The sequence below is a fragment of the Patella vulgata genome, chromosome 1, assembly GCF_932274485.2.
Source record: "Patella vulgata chromosome 1, xgPatVulg1.2, whole genome shotgun sequence".
NCBI classification, from domain to species: Eukaryota; Metazoa; Mollusca; class Gastropoda; family Patellidae; genus Patella; species Patella vulgata.
Genome location: NC_065879.2, coordinates 36,689,969 through 36,712,907, shown reverse-complemented (window position 1 = coordinate 36,712,907; position 22,939 = coordinate 36,689,969). Strand labels below are relative to the sequence as shown.

At 36.9% G+C, this 22,939-nt stretch overlaps 1 protein-coding gene across 2 annotated transcripts; it reads left to right on the top strand.

The window, feature by feature from the left end:
* The first annotated feature begins 235 nt into the window (after positions 1-235).
* LOC126832032 (tubulin beta chain) lies at positions 236-21,478 on the top strand. Of its 2 annotated transcripts, XM_056103562.1 has the most exons (4): positions 236-326; positions 19,498-19,587; positions 19,842-20,306; positions 20,555-21,478. In XM_056103562.1, the coding sequence occupies exons 2-4, from the start codon at positions 19,531-19,533 to the stop codon at positions 21,371-21,373; spliced, it is 1,341 nt and encodes a 446-aa protein (XP_055959537.1). In that variant the 5' UTR covers positions 236-326; positions 19,498-19,530; the 3' UTR covers positions 21,374-21,478. The 2 variants fall into 2 exon arrangements, with proteins under 2 accessions (XP_055959537.1, XP_050418684.1); XM_050562727.1 differs by lacking the exon at positions 236-326 and having other exon boundaries at positions 19,423-19,587.
* The last annotated feature ends 1,461 nt before the right edge of the window (positions 21,479-22,939 follow it).

The window sequence follows — 22,939 nt, the reverse complement described above, 5'->3', positions numbered from 1 at the left end:
CAACCGCCAGGGGTTGTTTTGCCTGCACACCAACGGGTTATCCCCCCACCTGAACGACTAGACACTGTTACTTGTAAGTTCCTCTCCATCGGGACACAACCCCGAACAATCCAGATTCCTCTCATTGCTAAAGACCCATATGCGCAAGTGAATTATTGAATGAAACTGGAACCATATGTTAATTCCGGAATGATCTAAACCCTACAACAGATTTCTATGACATGTTCAGTAAATAACAAATAGATGACAAATTTACCGCGTTCATCACCAAGACTCTTTCTCATGTACAACGGAAAGTAAACGGAAAAGCATATTATTCACACCAGGTAAGATTTACGTAAAAAAAATAGAAGGGGGATATTATTATTATTATATAAAATATATTTTAAAGTTTACCTTGTCGACGGGTTTATATAGATAGAACCGAGTGTCAAACATAAACGATCTTCATAGATTAGATTATCTTTGAAGTGAATCAAAATTGTTTTTATCTTCACAAAAACATAAATCTACTGCAGGGACTTGGTGCCACCACCCTCCTCCCCTTCCCCCCGTAAAAAATAAAAGATGATAAATAAAAAAAAAATCATTAGATAGACAAGGATTTAATTATCATTAAAACCCGGAATTTAAATGACTTATCTAAATATACGAATTGGATTGGTAAGTATGTTTATACCACTTAAACGTCACTGCACGGAATCCACCATAGGTACGTTTTTTAAATTTGGAGGTTCCCAATGGAATTATAAAATGCCACTTCCTAGTCCAGGTTAGATACAATTTTGGGTTGACGAAATAGCGCAAAAATTCTTCCGTCAGTAGAACGGGTATGAACAGATGACATAAACTTGAGCAAACGACAATGTCAGATAAATTATGAATATCGTACCATTGTGCCTTGAAACATCTGACATCGGATGTTTGTCGTATATATTTTAAGCTGATTCTTGTCCCGGAACTGGGATTATAAGCGCTGGTGCAGAGGCGGCAACTTATTAAATCTTACATAAAAAGAGTAAATTGTTTGCGTCTCATCGAGGATGTGAAAATCAAAACTTGGGAAAGTCGTAAAATTATCTTGGCCCATTTCATAAATGTACTCAGTGACCGTATTATTGTTATTGTTACATACCCTAGAGTTACATATTTATTATGATAACAAGTTCATCCGTTTCATCGGCCAATCACCTACATTTTATAGACAAGCCCAGAAACCGAAGGTTGTATATGGGTCAGCGCTAGACAGCAACAGAAAAAGCATGTGATTAACATCACGTATTTTAGAATAATATCAGACGGGTTTAATATAGGCGATGCCTGTTCCCCAATCCCTATTCGGATAAAAATCTGAATAAGAATACTGCTTTATAAAACAAATTAAAAAAAACCCAACCAACAAACAATCGCTCCCAGGCATCTGATATCGTGAGAACCTTTTATAGAGTTACTAGGTACAGTTAAATAAGAGGTTCATGATCGAATACATGAGAAGGAATTAAGTCAGAGTTAATGTCAGTTGTTGATGATTGAACTATTATAAAAGGTCACTGATGTATGGAAGCCTATAACTACCATTCATAATTTCTACTTTTCGCCTTTTCAGAACAAGAAAGTCGAAAAGTCGAAAAGTAGAAGTTACGACAAAATGTGAGGCGACAATACGGTATACAAGCCAAAATCAACTCGAAAATAGGAAATTAAGAAATAACACACCGCGATAATAGCGCCCCCCGTTTTTTCTTAATTTCTACTTTTCGACTTGCATTTTGACTTGTATACCGTCTTGTCGACTTTCGACTTAGTCATATTTTTGTATTTATTGATGTCAGTAAGAAGGCGCCAACACGCTATACAAGCCAAAATGTAACTCGAAAAGTAGAAATTAGGAAATTAACACACTGCGCTATTAGCGACCTATGATCTGTCGTACTGTCGACTTTTCGACTTTTCGCCTAGGAAGTTGTTGTAGTCTCTGCCTTCCAGGTCACATTTGAATACGCGCATACAGACATTTTTGTTAACGGGAATTGCGCGTATTCAAATGTGACCTGGAAGGCAGAGACTACAACAACTTAACTATTAACACACTGCGCTATTAGCGACCTATGATCTGTCGTACTGTCGACTTTTCGACTTTTCTACTTTTCGCCTAGGAAGTTGTTGTAGTCTCTGCCTTCCAGGTCACATTTGAATACGCGCATACAGACATTTTTGTTAACGGGAATTGCGCGTATTCAAACGTGACCTGGAAGGCAGAGACTACAACAACTTCCTAGGCGAAAAGTAGAAAAGTCGAAAAGTCGACAGTACGACAGATCATAGGTCGCTAATAGCGCAGTGTGTTAATTTCCTAATTTCTACTTTTCGAGTTACATTTTGGCTTGTATAGCGTGTTGGCGCCTTCTTACTGACATCAATAAATACAAAAATATGACTAAGTTGAAAGTCGACAAGACGGTATACAAGCCAAAATGCAAGCCGGAAAGTAGAAATTAAGAAAAAACGGGGGGCGCTATTATCGCGGTGTGTTATTTCTTAATTTCCTATTTTCGAGTTGATTTTGGCTTGTATACCGTCTTGTCGCCTCACATTTTGTCGTAACTTTTACTTTTCGACTTTTCGACTTTCGTGTTCTGAAGAGGCGAAAAGTAGAAATTATGAATGGTAGTTATAGGCTTCCATACTGATGCAACTGGCAGATATATGATGAAAACAAACTTCGTAGATAAAATGTCACAGATGTTAATGTCAAATGTATGATGGAAATAAACTATCACTGGTGTTGCTGTCAGATAGCGTGATGATCGCGGATTTTGCTTGAAGGACAAGATCCGCTAGGTGGGCACAAAAACCCGATATGTATATCGTTGTGGGTGACCCAGTGGGATGGGTGGGGGTTATTAGTGGCTGATGCAATAATGAAAAACAGAATACCAATAGCGTTGAAAACTGTTGGGGATCCAACGGGATTGTTTTTTTTCTTTTCGATAGGGGTGTAAGAACTCAAAGGACATCATTGCGCCCCCTTCACTTAGCCTCTTGGGTAGTTAAATTGTCACTATATATATTAATGCATGCTAAATACAAACTGGATAAATAAACTGCCAGTAATTGACTGTCTGGCGTTCTGCATAATGGTTTAGATACTCCTGTCCACATATCTAACATTACAGTTCATTTTACACCAATGTATAGATTATGAATAAAAACCAATGCCTCGGATGGACGTCTTATCGAAATTTATTTGAATGAGTGAATGCAATAAATTGGGTTTAACGTCCTACTTTTCTGCACACTCCGGGATAATGAAGACGGACATAACTCCATACATTTTTGCCCGGACAGTAATTGAATTCCAACTGTCAATGGTTCTTTTACGTGCACACTGACAAGGGACACCACGCTGGATACCCCGAGGACTTTTCTCGACCAACACCGGGTTCGAACCCCGGAATCCTGGTAACGCGTGATTCAGCGCCTTACCCACTGAGCCACCTTGGCACTCGTTTGACATTTGAACATAAGAGCAGAGACAATGACTGTCAAGAAACAGTATCCCATATAAATACGTTAATACATAACAGATACTTAGAGATTTAGCAACTGTATTATTTTCACCCTCAATCCGATTAATCATTGTTGATAGCTATACTAATATGACGTCAAAGGGGATCAATAACGAGGTGAACTATAGGTCATCAGACGGTATGTTAATAACTTATATTAATCAATAAACGTTGAGCAGGAAGTAGTATAGTTTTATAGTATAGGTTTATTCCCACGAAGGCGCAGTTGACCGTAACGGATTCGTGGGAATCCAGCTCCTAGGGATTAAAAAAGAATTAAAATCATAACAATGGTGTTATAGATTGTTATGATAAAAATTTACACTTTCATAATCCCCAATGTAACTAACTAACCAACATTTTAGCATCATTCTTGGCATAAGAAATCAAAACATAACTACACTATGACAAAATTTAATTTAATTTCGCCAAATAAGACACCCTGTCTAAATACTCGACTTAAGTCAATTTCTTTTCCTCGTGTCTTCCTTTTAATTCCTTGAGCTGGCTTAGGATTTGAGCATATTTATATCTCTTCCTTGGTGGTTAATATTTTGTTTTTGTAAAAATGTGATCATTTCAAAAACATTCGGATGGGCTTTTCCAACTAGCTTCTTGATTCTTGCATGCTATCCTTCCAAAGTGTTGTTGGTTCAGAGTGAACATAAATTCATAAAATCTTTAACACCGTTACTTGGGTCCGAATAGCAACATACCTCTCTTCAAACGAAAGCCCACAAGTCGATATCTGCGCCTTGGTTTAAACAATATTTTATTTCTTTTCTATCATGATTAGATAAATATATAAATAAATGAATCATCTTCATGGTCATCATCATCGTCATCATCATTATCACCATCTAACATCAGTCATCGTCGCCAGCCAATTACCTTATCTATTCAAAGCGTTTGGTTAGTTTTAAATACTTGTGAACATTACTAAAAATCACTTCGTTGTACGAGTTACTTTCGTTGGGATCGCCATATAGGAACGTTTTTGTATTTATGGATTTAAATGGGAGGGTATTTAATGTTGAGATACGCCGAGACGAATAATTTGGGCAGTACAGAAAATAATGGTCGCTGTCTTCTTGAGTATGGCCACATCTGCATGTCGGGTTATGTGAAATAGGCATTAAAAATCTATGGACGTTTAGAGCACTTTTACAATTACGAAGTCTGGAATGTATAATCTGAAATTTACGTTCTCCATAGTAATAATATTTGGGTATTTTATGATCGTTCACGCTTATCTTAATTTTAAAATTTTGTATAGTGGAGGCGTTTTGCGTATCGTAAGAAAGGCTGTTCCAAAGGTCAACTGTTGGAGGCAAAAATGAGTTTTTATAATAATTAGTGTTAGAAGCTATATTTTTCAATTCATTCTTATTACGAACAGGGTAAGGATTTACTTCAGAAATTTTAGGTGGTACTAGAAGCCTTAAGAAAGGGGGAATCAATTTATTGACCATTTTATACAAGAATAAGCTTGTGCCTTATGCGTCTTGTTGATAGTGGGTTATATCCAGATTCATAGTAAAGTGCATTATGGGAAGTGCCTCGAACAAGATCTGTAATCATTCTCAATGCATCTAGATGGAGATTTTCTAATTTTAGGGACTCAAATTTGTTAAAGTTGTCTCAAATTTGTTAAAGTCGAATAAGGGCAAAATAAATGCATTGTAAATACTCTCTAAAGACTTACGAGAAATACGATATTTTAATCCACGGAGACAGTCAATAGAGCGTTTAACTTTAGATATTACATATTCAATGGTTATCCCACTGATAATTACTTTGTAAAATAAGACCAAGGTGTTTGTGGTACAGTGGACTCTGTCACATCCGACATCGTACGGGATCGTTACAATAATTCGGATCACACAGCGTTTCGGAATACCGAGCTTTCTCCAAAACCGGAAATACTGTAACTTCGAAAACCGGAAGTATTTTTATATTGTAGCTTCGAATCACCAGAATGCTATTCCCTTTATGAATGATAAACTTTTCTGTACGTTCAAAATTTTACTATATTAAATAATTAACAATAACAATGCATGCGTACAATATATTCATAAAATCGTTTACATGTAATATCAATGCATGCGTACAATATATTTATAAATATCAATGCATGTAATCGTTTAAAGTAGTTTGCTTAAGATTACCGGAAGCATATCGTAAGGCGGAGTCCTGGGCAACATCTTCTAACAAATGAATTGTTGCGATCATCTTTTCGTCCTTAATCTGTGCGAAGTGTTTAATGTCGTTGAGCATGCGTAGGAATTTTGAATAGGTCAAGTCTGTCGTTAATGTATATTCTTCATCGTCCCCGTCTTCAGTCAATTGTCCACTCTGTTACGTGTTCATTTATAATATGTCGTTCTATGTCCAGTTTTTCAAGCCAATCAAAGTAAACGGCACCTGTCATCCAAGCTTTGCGATTGGCCGACCAATTGACTGGCAGGTTTATCTTGTCCACTGCCTTAAAACATCTCGGGTTAACTGCTTTACCGATCAAAGTAATCAACACAGACCGGCTCTTGCGAGTTTTAATCTCACCGATAATTGATTGGTGATTACTTGTTAATCTTTTCTGGCTTCACACCCATTGTGTTTTAATATCACCGATAATTGGATGCTTCACACCCACCGTTTGAAGTACGGATTATACGGTGTCGATATACGGTGTATATCGATTCCTTAATTCTTACATTGTTAATATTTAATTCAAAAGAGGTTTGGAATTGTTTTCTAGAGAATGTCATGGAAACTGTTTTTAGGGGGTTAAATCTTACTTTCCATTTGGTCGACCAGCTGTTAATCAAATTCAGATCTAAATTTATTACATTTTCACATTCGCCTGGGTTTTCAATAGTTAGATACAACGACGTATCGTCTGCAAATAAACGTATATTAGAATTGATATTGTCAGTAATGTCATTGATATAAATAAGGAAAAGAAGTGGGCCCAAAACTGATCCTTGGGGAACACCTGCAGCTATATTATTTAAATTAGAGCTTTCACCTTTAATAACTACTGATTGTTTTCTATTCGTCAAATAATCTAATATAAGAGTAAAAGTTTACCTCGGATACCGATACAACTCAGTTTATGAATCAGTTTATGCCACACACGGTCGAACGCTTTACTAATATCACAAAATATGGCTTTTACTTCTTTACCGTTATCGAGAGCTGACGAAATATAATCATAAATGTCAATTAATTGATAAATAGTACAGTCATTTATTCTGAATCCCGATTGGAGAGGGCTTAATAAATGATTGGTTAATAGAAATATCTGCGCCTTCGTGGGAATACACCTTATAGTAGTCAATAACACCCCGCTTCTTTCTCACTACGTATAATGAAAACTTGAACAAATTCAAGCGATCGTTCCATTTCGGTGTCAGTATATATAATATCTTTATTTCCTCCAATTCTGAAGATTTTCAAAAATAATTACATAATAAATACATAATAAATACATACATACGATTATAGATATAAAAGATACGATTACAATTGAACAAAAATAAGTTAAACATGGTTTAATAATGTATTCAGATTATTAATTTGAATCACAAAAAATACTGGTCATTATTTAAAGGAGGGAATCTAACCTTCCGTAAAGCACCGAATACAAAGTGTAAAATACATTTCTGAACAGGGATCCACGGTGGCTAGGTGGGTAAGGCGCTGGCTCGCTAGCCCGGAGGTCGGGTGTTCGATCCCTGCATTGGCCGAGAAAGTTCATCCCGATTTTCCGACGTGGTTTCCCCTTGTCAGTGATGCAGGACGGAGGGCCTGACAAGGACAGCTGTTTAGTCCTTCGGATGAGACGAAAAACCGAGGTCCCGTGTAAACATTGGAATGCACGTAAAAGATCCCTTGGCAGTTGGAATTCGATATAAGAGTAGGCGATAGTGCCGCTGCCCGGGCAAAATTTCCCCCATAGCACACTGTATGGCGTATGTCCGTCTTCTTTAGCCCAGTATAGGAGCAGAACAGTAGGACGTTAAACCCCATTTCATTTCATTTCATTTCATTTCATTTCTGAACAAGAAGATATGCGTCTGATTTAAGTATCGTTTTGTACGGATCAAGGCTGAATATGAAAGACAAAAATTCTAGTTCATTTGCTAATAGTGATTCTAATTTCAAAAAGAATATCTTTTTTATGTTTTCAAACCAGTTGCAGAACATTAATGCGTGAACGACAATACAATAAAATACCTGACCACATCACAACAGTACCTGGCGATTATAACAGCTTATCCGGACAATAGAATGAACTTTATTGAATATAAGGCAACTGTGTTTATATTGGGGATGGGAACGCCAGAATGAAAATATCAGATGGGGAGAAAATTCTATTTGGACACATCGGAATAAGTCAAACGTTGGATCTTACTTTAGGCGAATATTCCACTGATCTATTTCGAATTGTTTAATAGCATTTTTAACGATTTTTGACAAACACATACGAATCTAGGAAGTTACTGATATACGGTAGTAAATTATATTTCTTGAGTGTACGGAATATATCAGGAATAAATCCTATATTAGTGGACTTGCAGGAGTACTAGTATTCAAGGATTCTGGTGATGACAAGGTGACGCGCTAAGTATCTAAGATCAAGATTTAGCAATTGACCAAAGAATAGCAACTTCTGGCGGTCGATATATGTATGACTCAATGGAGAACCAGCAGACTAAAACAAATATCAGTTCGTGTTCTACTATGAAGGTTTTGGATTCTTTGGGCGCGTTTACAGGCATATCTTTGATTTAGTTTAATGAATGTAGAACACCTACCATTAATCATCAAGTTATTAATCAATGTTAGACGTAAATAGTGGTCTAAACCGACAATTTGCAGTATATCAAATATAATTCCTCCATGATTAGTTATTACTACGTCACACAGTCACTCAGTAACTTTAAGACATTGGTTGAAATTATCCAACACCCACAATTCCTTTTGGCGAATCAAATGTATTTCGATCTTTTTAGTAAATGCTTGGCGTTTCGTTCTTAAGTATTTTAGGCACTCGATGATCTAAATGATCCTCCATAACGTTTTGTCCCTATGATTTTACAATTGAGAGAGAGAGAGAGAGAGAGAGAGAGAGATGGGTTTAACGTCCACTCCATACAAACTAGGTCATTCAAGGCTTACATATGGTTCAATTGTATTTCAATAATTCTCTTAGCAGTGAGAGGAAACCAGAAGACCCAGAGAAAACACACGAGGTTGTACTTGTCACGTACAACGGGGGAATTGAAACCACATCATTTGACTCAATGACAGACTTCATGATCCAATGCACACGCGTTAACCATTCGGCCACCCAAAAGTTTGACAGATTCGTGATATATTGTAGAAATTACTATACTGTTTATGGTCAAGAACAATATTTTCAGTCATAGCATTGGTTAACATAAATAGTTCATAGTTTTGACTATGAACCAGTACAACACGCAGAAAAGGAACCTACACCCGTACCTATTTTTCACGTGTGACCATAGCGCAGCTTCCTATATATGGATACTGTTGATATATTTGGGAATATGAATAAAATAAACATATAATAAGCATACAAGGATGCCAGAGAATACGTGCCCTACTTCATGCCCCCAGCACTAGGAAGTATTTACTCTGTGAAAATATAATTCTTACACGGATGGTGAATATATAACACGCAGGATTATTTACCCTGTTTTCATTTGAAAAAAATCAGGATCTTTTACCCAATTCTCCTTACAAAAATACCCAAGCGCACCAGGCTCTCTTACATAATGAAAACTATTTATAAAAGTGTTATTGTCCAACAAGATTTTTTATCCAATAGATTTGAAGAAAAACACATTATTCAGAAATATAAAATGTTTAATATAACACCTACTATGTAAGTCCTTGACATTGTTATCATTATACACAGAGAGATATTCGTTATTGAAAAAGTGTGTCATGATGGTGACGTCAGATCGACGGGTATTTCCCTACTGGTGTGCGTCATAAAATTAAAAGTCGTACACTAAACCTACTTGTCAACAAAATAATGTACTTTTGGGCGTTGCTAGTTTTGAATGTAAACATTATTGTTACATACACGTAGGGGGCTTTATTAAATATTCAAATAGCAAACTTTTGAAGAAAAAAAAAATATCTTATCGCCTTGTTTGATTATTTGAGTTCAACCAGTTTGCAGATCCACCAATGGATATCATATCGAGACGTTTATTGGTCCGACACTTTGTATAGCCTTCACCTTATTGGCCCGGTGCTTGATTCCGTCCTGTTCCAATCTCATCCTATCATCTATAACTATCTACTTTTACCAATATGTCATCATATTCTTCATCACACGTATGTCCATTCAAAACAATTCAGGTCAGTGAAAAATCCGCAACGGCTATATTTTAATATACCATGCACAACCGTGGATCTAACTGACCTTTTTATCTTTCTCGGAAGACGGATCTGATACCACTTGCCTTCGGGCTTATCTGAAAAGGAAGAGGGACTGGGGTGGGGGTGGGGGGTGTCGATCCCGTCAGTAACAGCACATATGCCCATTATCTCATTATCTAAGCTTACCAACTGAAAGACGCCGGTTCATATTTTGTATGATAAATTACACCTTATTTTTTTACATCATCGGTAGCCTATATATATATCAGAACTTTTGTTTTGTCAAATTTGAAGATAGATTCTGTTGTCGCGCCATCTAGAGTCCTTTGGGAGGTCTACTATTTTCAATTTAAATAATAACATACCACAAATTAATTTTACTATTTTGAGTTAACCAGCATGGCATTACAGGCCTCAATCGTTATAGGTAAAATGTCCGTCATGCCGTCTCCCGTTTATTAAAACTTTTTGGTAAATCAGATTTTAGCCTGACATCGTCCAATCAGGCGGGCGGCGTAATCTTAAAAGCTATCGTCTCGTTTCCCTAAAACCATGAAGTACACTGCATTCGTCTTTAGCTCCGCACAATTAAAGATGCATTATGTAAGAGCTAAATCTGCCTATTGCAGGTCGTTTTTCTGACTTTAAATCTTTTCTAAATTATCATTTAGACATTTATTTGTATGACAAGCCTAAATCAACCCTCTAGGACATCGGTTGACCGACATTTAAGTGGATTTAAAGACCCACACTAAACTGGATAATCAAGTCTTATTCTCGGTTATCCAGTACAGTTGCTATGATAATAAAAGATCTACGCTACATCTTCAAACAGTCATCTTCGCCAAGAATAAAGTAATTTGAATGAATATTTATATTTATTTTTCATTGTCCATTTTGAACTATTATAGCAAGAACGACAAGTTCTTTATCTAAACCTTAAATAATGTACCTTTACAAAATCTCGTATTAACCATACATTAATTAATAAGTTTTCAGTACTTTTGTGGTCTTCGATTCCAGATTGACCATACAGTTGCATCTGAGATGGGATGTTCAGATTAGATCCAATAGAAAACTGGAAACATGTCAGCCAGTATCGCTGACAAATAAATATAAACCTTAAATAATACACCTTTACAAAATCTTGTATTAACCATACATTGATTAATAAGTTTTCAGTACTTTTGAGTTCTTCAATTCCCTATTGAAAATACAGTTGCATCTGAGATGGGATGTTCAGATTAGATCCAATAGAAAACTGGAAACATGTCAGCCAGTATCGCTGACAAATAAATATATATTTTGTATAGTGCTTCACAAGTCGCTTAGTGAATGCTCACATGAAAAAAAAACCTAGCTGCACCTCACCTACCCACAGCCATCTCAGGTTAGATCAATTTGAAAAGGCCAACTAGATCACGAGATGTAAACAGGGCTAGCCCTAATCCCAACCCTAATCCTAACCCTGGATCTAGCCCTAGCCCTAAAGCTTACCCTAACCTTAATCTACAATCTCACCAACAATCACGTGTGCTAAACTTTCAACGACCTTGAGCAAAATTGAGATTAGCCTTAACAAATAGATCTAGCCCTACGTGTTAATTAACGGGGTATTTAAAACTAATTACAGTTTCGTCTTGTTGAGAATGATAACGTCTTCTCAAAATATTTTTAAAAGACGAATATGCAACACCCTTTCCCTATTGATGAGTGCATTATATTACAATTCTTAGCAAAAAATGTGTTTACGGTTTACGTGCATTTTCTGTTAGCCATTGATAATTATATTTTAAAAAAAACATTAAAAAAAACGTCCTTTACGCAAACTGCCTGACCTCTTACCACCGAGTGCATGTTCGTTACGCAATCGACAGACGTCAATAGAGTAATTTCATCCAATGAGATAACATGACAATGAACACACGCGTGCGACCGCAACCGTTACGGATGAATGTAGTACAGTAGTACCCATTTGTATAATAAGGTGGTAATAACCGAATCAACTATGTGACTAATGTGAGGTTTCTGCTTAAGCCAGTCCTTATACACACTCGACACAAACTAGGTCAATTATTCAAGACTAACATATTATAATTTCATAATTTGCTTGCGCGTAGGGGCCTGTAGCAGTGGGGCGAGGAACACCGGAGAAAACCCACGAGACTGGACAGGCTACCATACTCCTTGGCATCTAAACCATACGATTTGATTCAATGACAGACCTTGGTCTAACGCCCACGTGTCAAACGCTTTAGATCACATGAAAAAAACGGCTTACACAAAAAAAAAAAAAAAAAATCAAATGGCGGTCAACGTCTACTGTTCTGCTCCTACTTAGTCGAGGAGGCTGACTCCATATGGCCTGCTTAGCGGGAAAAAATTCCCACTAAAATGATTCCTGATTTTTCTGAAACTATAGGATGGGTAGTGTTCCAGAAAAATTCCCCCCGTTACAGCCATTTCTAGGTTTGGTATCCGAACTTTTGTGAAATTTCAGTTTTTCGGTCCCTGATTGGTCAATGGTACTATGTATGGTGTCGATATATAGGTTTTCGAGGTCGGAGAATGCGAAAATGGTGTTTATTTTGTCGTACGGTTACCATGGTAACCATATTTTCAGGTTTGATATCCGATTTTTGTGATTTTTTCATAATTATTTTGTAGTACATGTGAGGTGTCAAAATATAGGTTTTTAGGGGCACTGAGTCCGATTCTAAGGGTATTCTGTAGATAAGATGGCCCAATAGCCCATATTTGCCTTAATTTGGCCCAAAACTAGTAGAATGGAATCTAGTTATTGAATAGCTAAGACACTAATATGGACCTACTACCACTGGAAGATTACATAGGCCAAATTACAAAATAAAAATACAAAAAATACTCGCACCCAATTTATTCCTCCAAATCAATCTGTTCTGCATTTTTACAACTTTCCCCGTGGTAGCCCCCACACGCAGCAACACATTTCATCCCGTTCTTCTTACAAGTACAGTGATTTGTACCGCATAAATTTTTGGTCGATTTACATTTGCATCGAATAAAATTTAAAACATTATCTGGTGCAGGGGGAAGGTCAGTTGACACTGGCCTAAATTGGCCATCAACCACCTTCCATCCCCATAACAAAGGATCTAAGATAGTCTCGTTTAGTTTCTCCCAAACAATATTTTGCTGATGAACTCTCAGTGTATGATACTTAGCTGCACGTTCAGTAGGTGGCAAGCGGGCCGCATCGATAGTATTTTTATCACACATCATCTGATTGAATTTCATATGACGCTGAGAGTTCATCAGCAAATTATTGTTTGGGAGAAACTAAACGAGACTATCTTAGATCCTTTGTTTTTGGGATGGAAGGTGGTTGAAGGCCAATTTAGGCCAGTGCCAACTGACCTTCCCCCTGCACCAGATAATGTTTTAAATTTTATTCGATGCAAATGTAAATCGACCAAAAATTTATGCGGTACAAATCACTGTACTTGTAAGAAGAAAGGGATGAAATGTGTTGCTGCGTGTGGGGGCTGCCACGGGGAAAGTTGTAAAAATGCAGAACAGATTGATTTGGAGGAATAAATTGGATGCAAGTATTTTTTGTATTTTTATTTTGTAATTTGGCCTATGTAATCTTCCAGTGGTAGTAGGTCCATATTAGTGTCTTAGCTATTCAATAACTAGATTCCATTCTACTAGTTTTGGGCCAAATTAAGGCAAATATGGGCTATTGGGCCATCTTATCTACAGAATACCCTTAGAATCGGACTCAGTGCCCCTAAAAACCTATATTTTGACACCTCACATGTACTACAAAATAATTATGAAAAAAATCACAAAAATCGGATACCAAACCTGAAAATATGGTTACCATGGTAACTGTACGACAAAATAAACACCATTTTCGCATTCTCCGACCCCGAAAACCTATATATCGACACCATACAAAGTACCATTGACCAATCAGGGGCCCAAAAACTGAAATTTTACAAAAGTTCGGATACCAAACCTAAAAATGGCTGTAAATTTTTTTCCCCAAGGCCGATTAACGGGGGGAATTTTATTGGAACACTACCCATCCTATAGTTTCAGAAAAATCAGGAATCATTTTAGTGGGAATTTTTTCCCACAAAATATGCCATTCTCTCCGACTAACTGGGTTAATGAAGACGTGCATACGTATTTCAGGAGGTAAAGGGTTCGATAGAGTAGGGGCATATTGACCAAATATTCTATCACCATAAAATTTATTTTTAGTTGATAAAGTAGGCGTTTCACCGATACAAGTTCGTTTATTGTGTATGATTTTAGATTGGTTTTAAGTATAATTAATGGTGACGCGTAAGACTTTTCAAACAATACGCTGGGATTAACTGGAGGCAACATAATTACTCAATATGACACTTGAAGGATTGGGTTAGGCAAGATTGTTTTTATACGCCCACATTTTCATGTGGACGTATATTGTCGTCGTCCCTGTCCGTCCGTCCGTCCGTCCACAATTGTTTGTGAACAGTCTACAGGTCACAATTTTTATCCGATTTCAATGAAACTTGAAATATAGGTTTGTCGCCCTAAGATCTCGGTTCCTTTGGATATTGGCATCTATCGGACCGTAACTTCATGGATTATGGCCCCTGATTGTACGAAAAATCACGTTTTTGACTTTTTTTGGCTTGTGGACCCTATAGAGGTCATAATTTTTATACGATTTAAAAAAACCGTGTTAATATATCACCGTTACACCCTAAGGACGGCTGAGTTCGAATTTCGTGGAAATCGGCCCAAAACTGACAGACAAAATGGCCGCCGTTCGTTCTCAAATAGCGTAAAAATATGGTATATCAAGGTTGTGGACCCTATAGAGGTCACAATTTTTATCCGATTTTGTTGAAACTTGCAATGTAAGTTTATAACCAAAAGATCTCGGTTCCTTTCGATATTCGCGCATATCGGACGGTAACTTCCTGAATTATGGCCCCTGATTGTACGTAAAAACGCGTTTTTTGGCTTGTGGACCCTATAGAGGTCATAATTTTTATCCGATTTAAAAAACCGTATTATTGTATCACCGTTAAACCCTAAGGACGGTTGAGTTCGAATTTCGTGAAAATCGGCCCAAAACTGACAGACAAAATGGCCGCCGTTCGTTCTCAAATAGCGTAAGAATATGGTATATCAAGGTTGTGGACCCTATAGAGGTCACAATTTTTATCCGATTTTGTTGAAACTTGAAATGTAAGTTTATAACACAAAGATCTTGATTCCTTTCGATATTCGCGCATATCGGACTGTAACTTAATGAATTATGGCCCCTGATTGTACGCAAAAACGCGTTTTTTGGCTTGTGGACCCTATAGAGGTCATAATTTTTATCCGATTTAAAAAACCGTGTTAATATATCACCGTAACACCCTAAGGACGACTGAGTTCGAATTTCGTGAAAATCGGCCAAAAACTGACAGATAAAATGGCCGCCCTTCGTTCTCAAATAGCGTAAAAATATGGTATATCACAGGTTACAATTTTTATCCGATTTTGTTGAAACTTGAAATGTAAGTTTATAACCCAAAGATCTTGGTTCCTTTCGATATTCGTGCTTATAGGACCGTAACTTACTGAATTATGGCCCCTGATTGTACGAAAAATTGCGTTTTTAGCTTGTGGATCCTATAGAGGTCATAGTTTTTATCCGATTTAAAAAAAAACGTATTATTATATCACCCTAAGGACGACTGAGTTCAAATTTCGTGAAAATCGGCCCAAAACTGACAGACAAAATGGCGCCCCTCGTTCTCAAATTGCGTAAAAATATGGTATATCAAGGTTGTGGACCCTATAGAGGTCACAATTTTTATCCGATTTTGTTGAAACTTGAAATGTAAGTTTATAACTCAAAGATCTTGGTTCCTTTCGATATTTGCGCATATCGAATTGTAATTTCCTGAATTATGGCCCTTGATTGTAGGAAAAATCACTTTCGTTTTAGCTTGTTTTCTATCCATCTCTCGAAAATGTGGGCGTATCCTGCCTGGCAGCCGCTGATTAACCAATCAATGACCAAGCCTCTGGTTTTCTCTGGATGTTTTAAACATCCACCAATTGAATTCCTACAAAATAACTGGGCGTATTATTCGGAAATTCAAGCCTTTAAATTCGTGGACAATCGTTAAGTCTTCACTTGAATAAATTATACTTTTAACCCCAATATTGGAACTCTGATTTCTTTTCAAAGGGACAAAATCGCACGTTTATAATACTGTAGGACACAGGCTGCGCTTATTGACATCAGTATTTATGAGCCGACCATTGTATAGAAACATTTGTAAATTTTCATGGAGAGGTATTGAAAATCAGTATATTAAATGCCTCTCCATGAACACGGTAAATTTTTCTTCTTATATGAGCATGTGGATAATAAACAAATAAAATTTATGATAGTCATGGCAGCCCATAAATCTATACGATGATCTGCTCCTAAATAATATTATCTTTATAACCGTGGTCAGATCCCTGCAAAATTATACACGGCATATGACCGATCGTAAAAGTCCGATTTTGTCACAAAACGAAACATATAATGGATATGATCAGTGGTCATTTGAAGATAATCGTTGGTCATTGGTGGAAAGCCTCTGCCTTGGTTAGATTCTACTGATTTATAAACCTGTAAAGGTAAATCTCTTTGATCTTTGGGGTATATTCTATGCCCGGAATAACTTGCGGTCTGAAAGTCGGGCGGCTTTGGATATATACAGGGAAATTTGGGGTTATTCTTCTGAAAGTTTTTCTTTAAACCTGTACCGGGTTATTCTTCCAGGGTAGGTTTTTTTCCATAAAAAAACATGATATAAGGTTTTTCTTACGGGAATTCTGGTATATTCTCATCTTGCGTACATGTAAACATAGACGGTTTATAAGCAAGATAAAGTGCTGGGGAAGAAAGACTTCAGAAAAAAAACCTCGACAGAAAAACCTCGTCCTGCAAAATTATACACCAGTTACCCCCCTTCCCAAGGATGACTGTGAACGTGTCTTTTTACACATTTTCAGAGTACTAAGGCACCCTAGTGGATTGAATTCCAGTCAGTTTGTTTGTTCTGACATATAATTAGTGGAATGCCCTCCACAACCCCACCAAGCAATTCTATGTCAGACCTGCAAAGACGTAGCTACACACGTTTTAGGGTGGTGTAGTTTTAAACATTATGTAAAATGACCACTTTAAGATCACTCACAAGCTCCACGCGATTCATTCATTCCCTAACGAATGCAGGATTTTAAGTCGACCACTAGGCCTTGACCAATATCAAATAAGGTCACAACATTTTGAGCGTTTTCAAATTAGGGTAAAACAATTTGTCGAAATATGACAAATTTTGCCCCGAAACAACAATATTGTTTTCACTACACCGGGAGACTTCTGTCGCCTAGGTGTCCTCATAGACAAAATATAATTGAAAATTACTGACACCCACTCTTCACTATTTATGACAGAATTACGTATTCCAATTCAAACTGTTATGCTATGAGTTGAGAATTGTGAGTTTGAAGCTATGTTTACTTGCGCAAAGCCTCGAAGACGTATCAGTCGGGGCTGTGGACAAGACAGACGATCGCTAGAATATTACAGCTAGATTTCTGCGAGAGTTTCCGGTGTAGTTTCCCCTTGTCGGTGATGCAGAGAGGAGGGCCTAGTCGTTGGGATGGAACGAAAAAAAGAAGTCACGTGTTCATGTAACAGAACCCTTGAAAATTGGTTTCCCCTTAACAGAGGGCCTGAGAAGGAACTACATCTAGTCATTCGAATGGGACGAAAACAGAAGCACATTAAAGAACCCATGACAGTATTCGAAATAAGAGTCCGGGCAAAATTTCCCTCATAACACACTGCATGGCGGTATGCCCGTCGTCATTAGCCCGTTTGGCATTATCATATACTTTTTTCAAAGTTGATTCAAATTTGTAACTTATGGTCTTCGACCGATATTATTGCTATACACTTATTCTGCGGTGCATAAAAATTAGACTGTAAACCCCATTTCATTTCATTTCAGTAAAGGAATTAATTTAAAATGGTTTAGAAAATTATTAGTAGCCGCATTCCATCTAGCCATAAAATTGAAACGGCTACGAGTTGCTCCCCTTTGTCTCTTATTTCCCTTTTCATTCAAATACATAGAAAATAATTTCCCAGCCAATGCTTATTCAGATTTCCAGCCCGCCCTCCAGTTGATCGGATTGCTAAAATATCAGTGCACGTTAAAAATCCCTTTGCAGCTAGAATTCCGGGTAAAATTCTTCTCATATACACTGTATAGAAAAAAACCATAACCGTACACAAGCATCAGAATGACCCCAGTTAAAATTAAAATGTTGATGAGACGTAAAACCCCAGTCTTATATATTTGTTTATATTTTTTATTGTGTTATTGTGAATCTATGGTAATTAATTTTCTGACTGAAAATACAATTTGAAAGATAATGATAAATAATCTTGAAAAATAAAGAAATAAAACAAAAATCCCGACAAATCTGTCATTTAAGTAAATTATGAATGAGAATATATTTTTTTTTGGTTTTATTCGTTGCATAGGTCCTAAATCCCGATCGATTTACATCCTAAAATAACTGACGAAATATAACTGATTATTTATTACAAATCTTAGTTAATTAGTATTGACAGTTTGCTACGCGTGAACACAACTAACTACAACGGATATACATACGGGGTTTTCCCACTTAGCCGGCAGGCTTTGATGTCAAATTTTGCCGCTAATCCAGAGTTAATCCTAGAACAATGGTGTTATAAACTATAGTCCATATCTTTTTTAAGACTAAATATTTATTAAATAACATTAAATGATTTACACATATAAAAATGCATTACAATTTACACATTTAACTTTTATTAAATAGCATTATATAATTTATAAATAAATGCTTTATAACATAACAATCATTTTACAGCCCCACTATTTGTTCCCTACCGATTTACACTTAAAGAGCCATTTAATAACTGTGTTTTCAAATGTTCAATTCTTGTATCAAGTTGTCGATATTTCTTAACTCGAGGCCATTTGGTACCACCAAATAATATCTGTGAAATGGTGATTTCAACATAGGATTGTTCTTGTTTTATTAAGTTAATGAACTTGTAAATATTAGGATGGCATGCTGTCATTTTATTCAACTTAGAATGCCTACCTTCTACGTGGTTCTTGAGTGACTACTTTTAAACAGACTATAGTTCTAAGATCAATCAAAGGATTAACAGTCTGCCGGCTAAGTTGGAACACACCATACATACATGTATTTAGAATGTAAGCCTATTACAAATAATACGATTATCTCATTAGATTTGGTATTAATTACACAACGTATTATCACATTAATCGTTAGTTTTAACAACCGGCCAGTTTGTGTATGTTTACATAGAGACGGGTGACATGTTGTATATAAGTTAATACTGTACCTATCATTAACATTGACTTTCTGTCATCTATTCCTACAGTTTTCTTCACTGTTAACCCTTTAACTTTACATCATGAGAGAAATCGTTCATATGCAAACTGGCCAATGTGGCAACCAGATCGGAGCAAAGGTAAGTTAATAAGCGAATCTGTATGATAATTTCTTACCAAAGGTTAACTATAGGAATGGATTTTTGTAATACTAATATACAATGGAGTTCACAGAAATAATATATAAGAAGTGGAAAGAAGTGGAATCAGGTGTTTGAGTATATCCTGCCTGGTGCACGACATCTTCAAAATTTAACATTATTATTTGTAAAGATGTCGTAAGCGAATTGTTTTACACACACCTTTACATGTATGGTCCTTTTCTTTTTTTCAGTTCTGGGAAGTAATCTCTGATGAACATGGTATTGACCCAACTGGAACTTACCACGGTGATTCTGATCTTCAGTTGGAGAGAATCAATGTTTATTATAATGAAGCTACAGGAGGAAAATATGTACCCAGAGCTGTTCTCGTCGATTTGGAACCTGGTACCATGGATTCTGTACGATCAGGACCATTTGGTCAAATCTTCCGTCCAGATAATTTTGTCTTTGGTCAATCTGGTGCTGGTAACAACTGGGCTAAAGGTCATTATACCGAGGGAGCTGAACTGGTTGACTCCGTTCTAGATGTGGTTCGTAAAGAGGCCGAAAGCTGTGATTGTCTACAGGGATTTCAACTTACCCATTCCCTTGGTGGTGGAACTGGTTCTGGTATGGGAACCCTCCTGATCAGTAAAATCCGTGAAGAATATCCAGATAGAATCATGAACACCTTCTCTGTCTGTCCTTCACCTAAGGTAAGAATATCCTTAATTTCACATCCTTTATAACTTCATGTTTCTTTGAAGGTAAGAAGGTTAGTTCATTTTTAAACGTTTTAGTGAATTGTAATAAAATGCAAAAGGTACAAGATAAATTTGAGAAATATCGTTGTATCAGATCAGTTAAATGTGATATAATATAAAATATATTTCGAACATGTAAAATGTATAGAATGCCAGATCCATTTGAGAAACATTAAGATTGTTTTGCTCTGTAATTTCAGGTATCAGATACAGTTGTTGAACCATACAACGCTACACTCTCAGTTCATCAACTAGTAGAAAATACAGATGAGACCTACTGTATTGATAACGAGGCTCTCTATGATATCTGTTTCCGAACCTTGAAACTGACAACACCCACTTACGGTGACCTCAATCATTTGGTGTCAGCTACCATGTCTGGTGTGACCACCTGTCTACGATTCCCTGGTCAACTGAATGCTGATCTTCGTAAACTGGCTGTCAACATGGTACCATTCCCACGTCTACATTTCTTTATGCCAGGTTTCGCCCCACTCACATCTCGTGGTTCCCAACAGTACCGAGCTCTAACTGTACCAGAACTAACCCAACAGATGTTTGATGCCAAGAACATGATGGCTGCATGTGATCCTCGTCATGGTCGTTACCTGACAGTAGCCACAATGTTCAGAGGTCGTATGTCCATGAAAGAGGTCGATGAACAGATGTTGAACGTTCAAAATAAAAACAGCAGTTACTTTGTTGAATGGATTCCCAACAATATCAAAACAGCTGTTTGTGATATTCCACCAAGAGGCCTGAAGATGTCAGGAACATTTATTGGTAACAGTACAGCCATCCAGGAACTGTTTAAGAGAATATCGGAACAATTTACAGCCATGTTCAGAAGAAAAGCTTTCCTCCATTGGTATACTGGTGAAGGTATGGATGAGATGGAATTTACAGAAGCTGAATCTAACATGAATGATCTGGTATCTGAATATCAACAATACCAGGATGCTACAGCTGAAGAGGAAGGGGAATTTGATGAAGAAGAGGGCGAAGGAGAAGAAGCGTAAAGAAAACATTAACGAAATACTAATAATTTATTAAATTTTGTTATCAATCCTTTATTTTTGTTCTTCATGACATATACATATTACATGTATGTACATTATTGAATAAAACGGTATATACTTTGCTATATCACTCTTTGTATCAAAACCCTAAGATGTGTTCTATGGCATACCAATTTCTCACAAAACAGGTTTTGTTGAATGTTTGTTTTTGTCTCCCGTTACATCAGATTTCGAACGTATCAGCACAAATGTCAGATCACACTAGTATTTTGTTTTGTCATATTTTCGAACTGTTATAAACATTCGGGAATTGTCGTATGTTTTATGAACTCCTCCGCATTTTGGATGTCTGGTACGGACATTGTGCTAAGATATTTGCATAAAGGCATTTTGATTGGTCAAACGAATGTTAGGCGGTTTCAGATTGTTCACCTTGATAATCGAAGCTACATTATCGTGGAATCACCATATTGAAAGCCATACACAAGATCTTCATATGGGTGGTATATGATTACAGATATATGATTAGCAATCATTTCCCTTTTCGTACGTCAGGTTTTCTCCCACTGCTAAAGACCCCTACGCGCAAGCGAATTAATGAAATAAAATTGAACCAATGTTAGTCCCGAAATAACCTAGTTTGTGTCAAGTGGACGTTAAACCCCATCTCTCTCTCTCTCTCTCCTTTTCGGACGGGGAGGGGCGGTGGATGGTCGAATGGTTTGTGCCCGCGCGCTGTATCATAAGGTCTGTGTTTTCGATTTCCCGACTGTACGTGACAAGGAGTAGGGTCGCCTGTCCAATCTCGTGGATTTTCTCCGGGTCCTCCGGTTTCTTGCTACTGCTAAAGACCCCTACGTGGTAGCAGATTACTGAAATAAAATTGAACCAATGTTAGTCCCGAAATGACCTAGTTCGAGTAAACGTTAAACCCATCTGTCTCTCTCTCTCTCTCCCTCTCTCTCTTCAGACCTTTTGTTGACCGTTTTGTCTAGAACCGAAGAAGTGAGTTTACATTTTTGGGCAAGTTTTGGAGAATATTCATAATTTTGAGACAGCAGGAGTCGAAGGTAGAGACAACATTTAAGCTATCTCAAATAGATTTTAAAAAAAAATCGAAATATCAAGGTAAAACAATGCTACAAAGAACTTGCATGATATTAACACTAAAGTGAATGGTAGAAGAATTCCCAAATATCGAACTTGATATTCAGTGACAAAAAATTGCTGAGTATGTTTCGTGTGGCGCATGTTTATCAAGCTAAAATATCACATGATCTTGTGGCATTAACTTAACCGTCGCTTGTAAATTGGTTGTTTGCGCACACACACGTTTTTTGATGTGGCGGCTAATAATTGCCATGCACTAGAACCGTTCACGTCTTGAGAAAAGCATAAAACTTTGGACAGGAGTAGTATGATACCTACAGTACATACAAATTTCCAAAATGGTCACCAAAATAACCTACATGTATTTTCGTTCAATTGTCCAATTTCTCTGCATTTCGCACAGGAAATCAAGTGTCTATACCCACAGGTTCGGTTAAATTACAACCGCCATATCTG

What these genes read in the sequence shown, in the direction of transcription:
- LOC126832032 (XM_056103562.1), top strand. Translation starts at nt 19,531, where the DNA reads ATGAGAGAAATCGTTCATATGCAAACTGGCCAATGTGGCAACCAGATC. An exon ending in GCAACCAGATCGGAGCAAAG is followed by an intron (nt 19,588 to 19,841) that starts GTAAGTTAATAA and finishes TCTTTTTTTCAG; the next exon opens with TTCTGGGAAGTAATCTCTGA. An exon ending in CTGTCTGTCCTTCACCTAAG is followed by an intron (nt 20,307 to 20,554) that starts GTAAGAATATCC and finishes CTGTAATTTCAG; the next exon opens with GTATCAGATACAGTTGTTGA.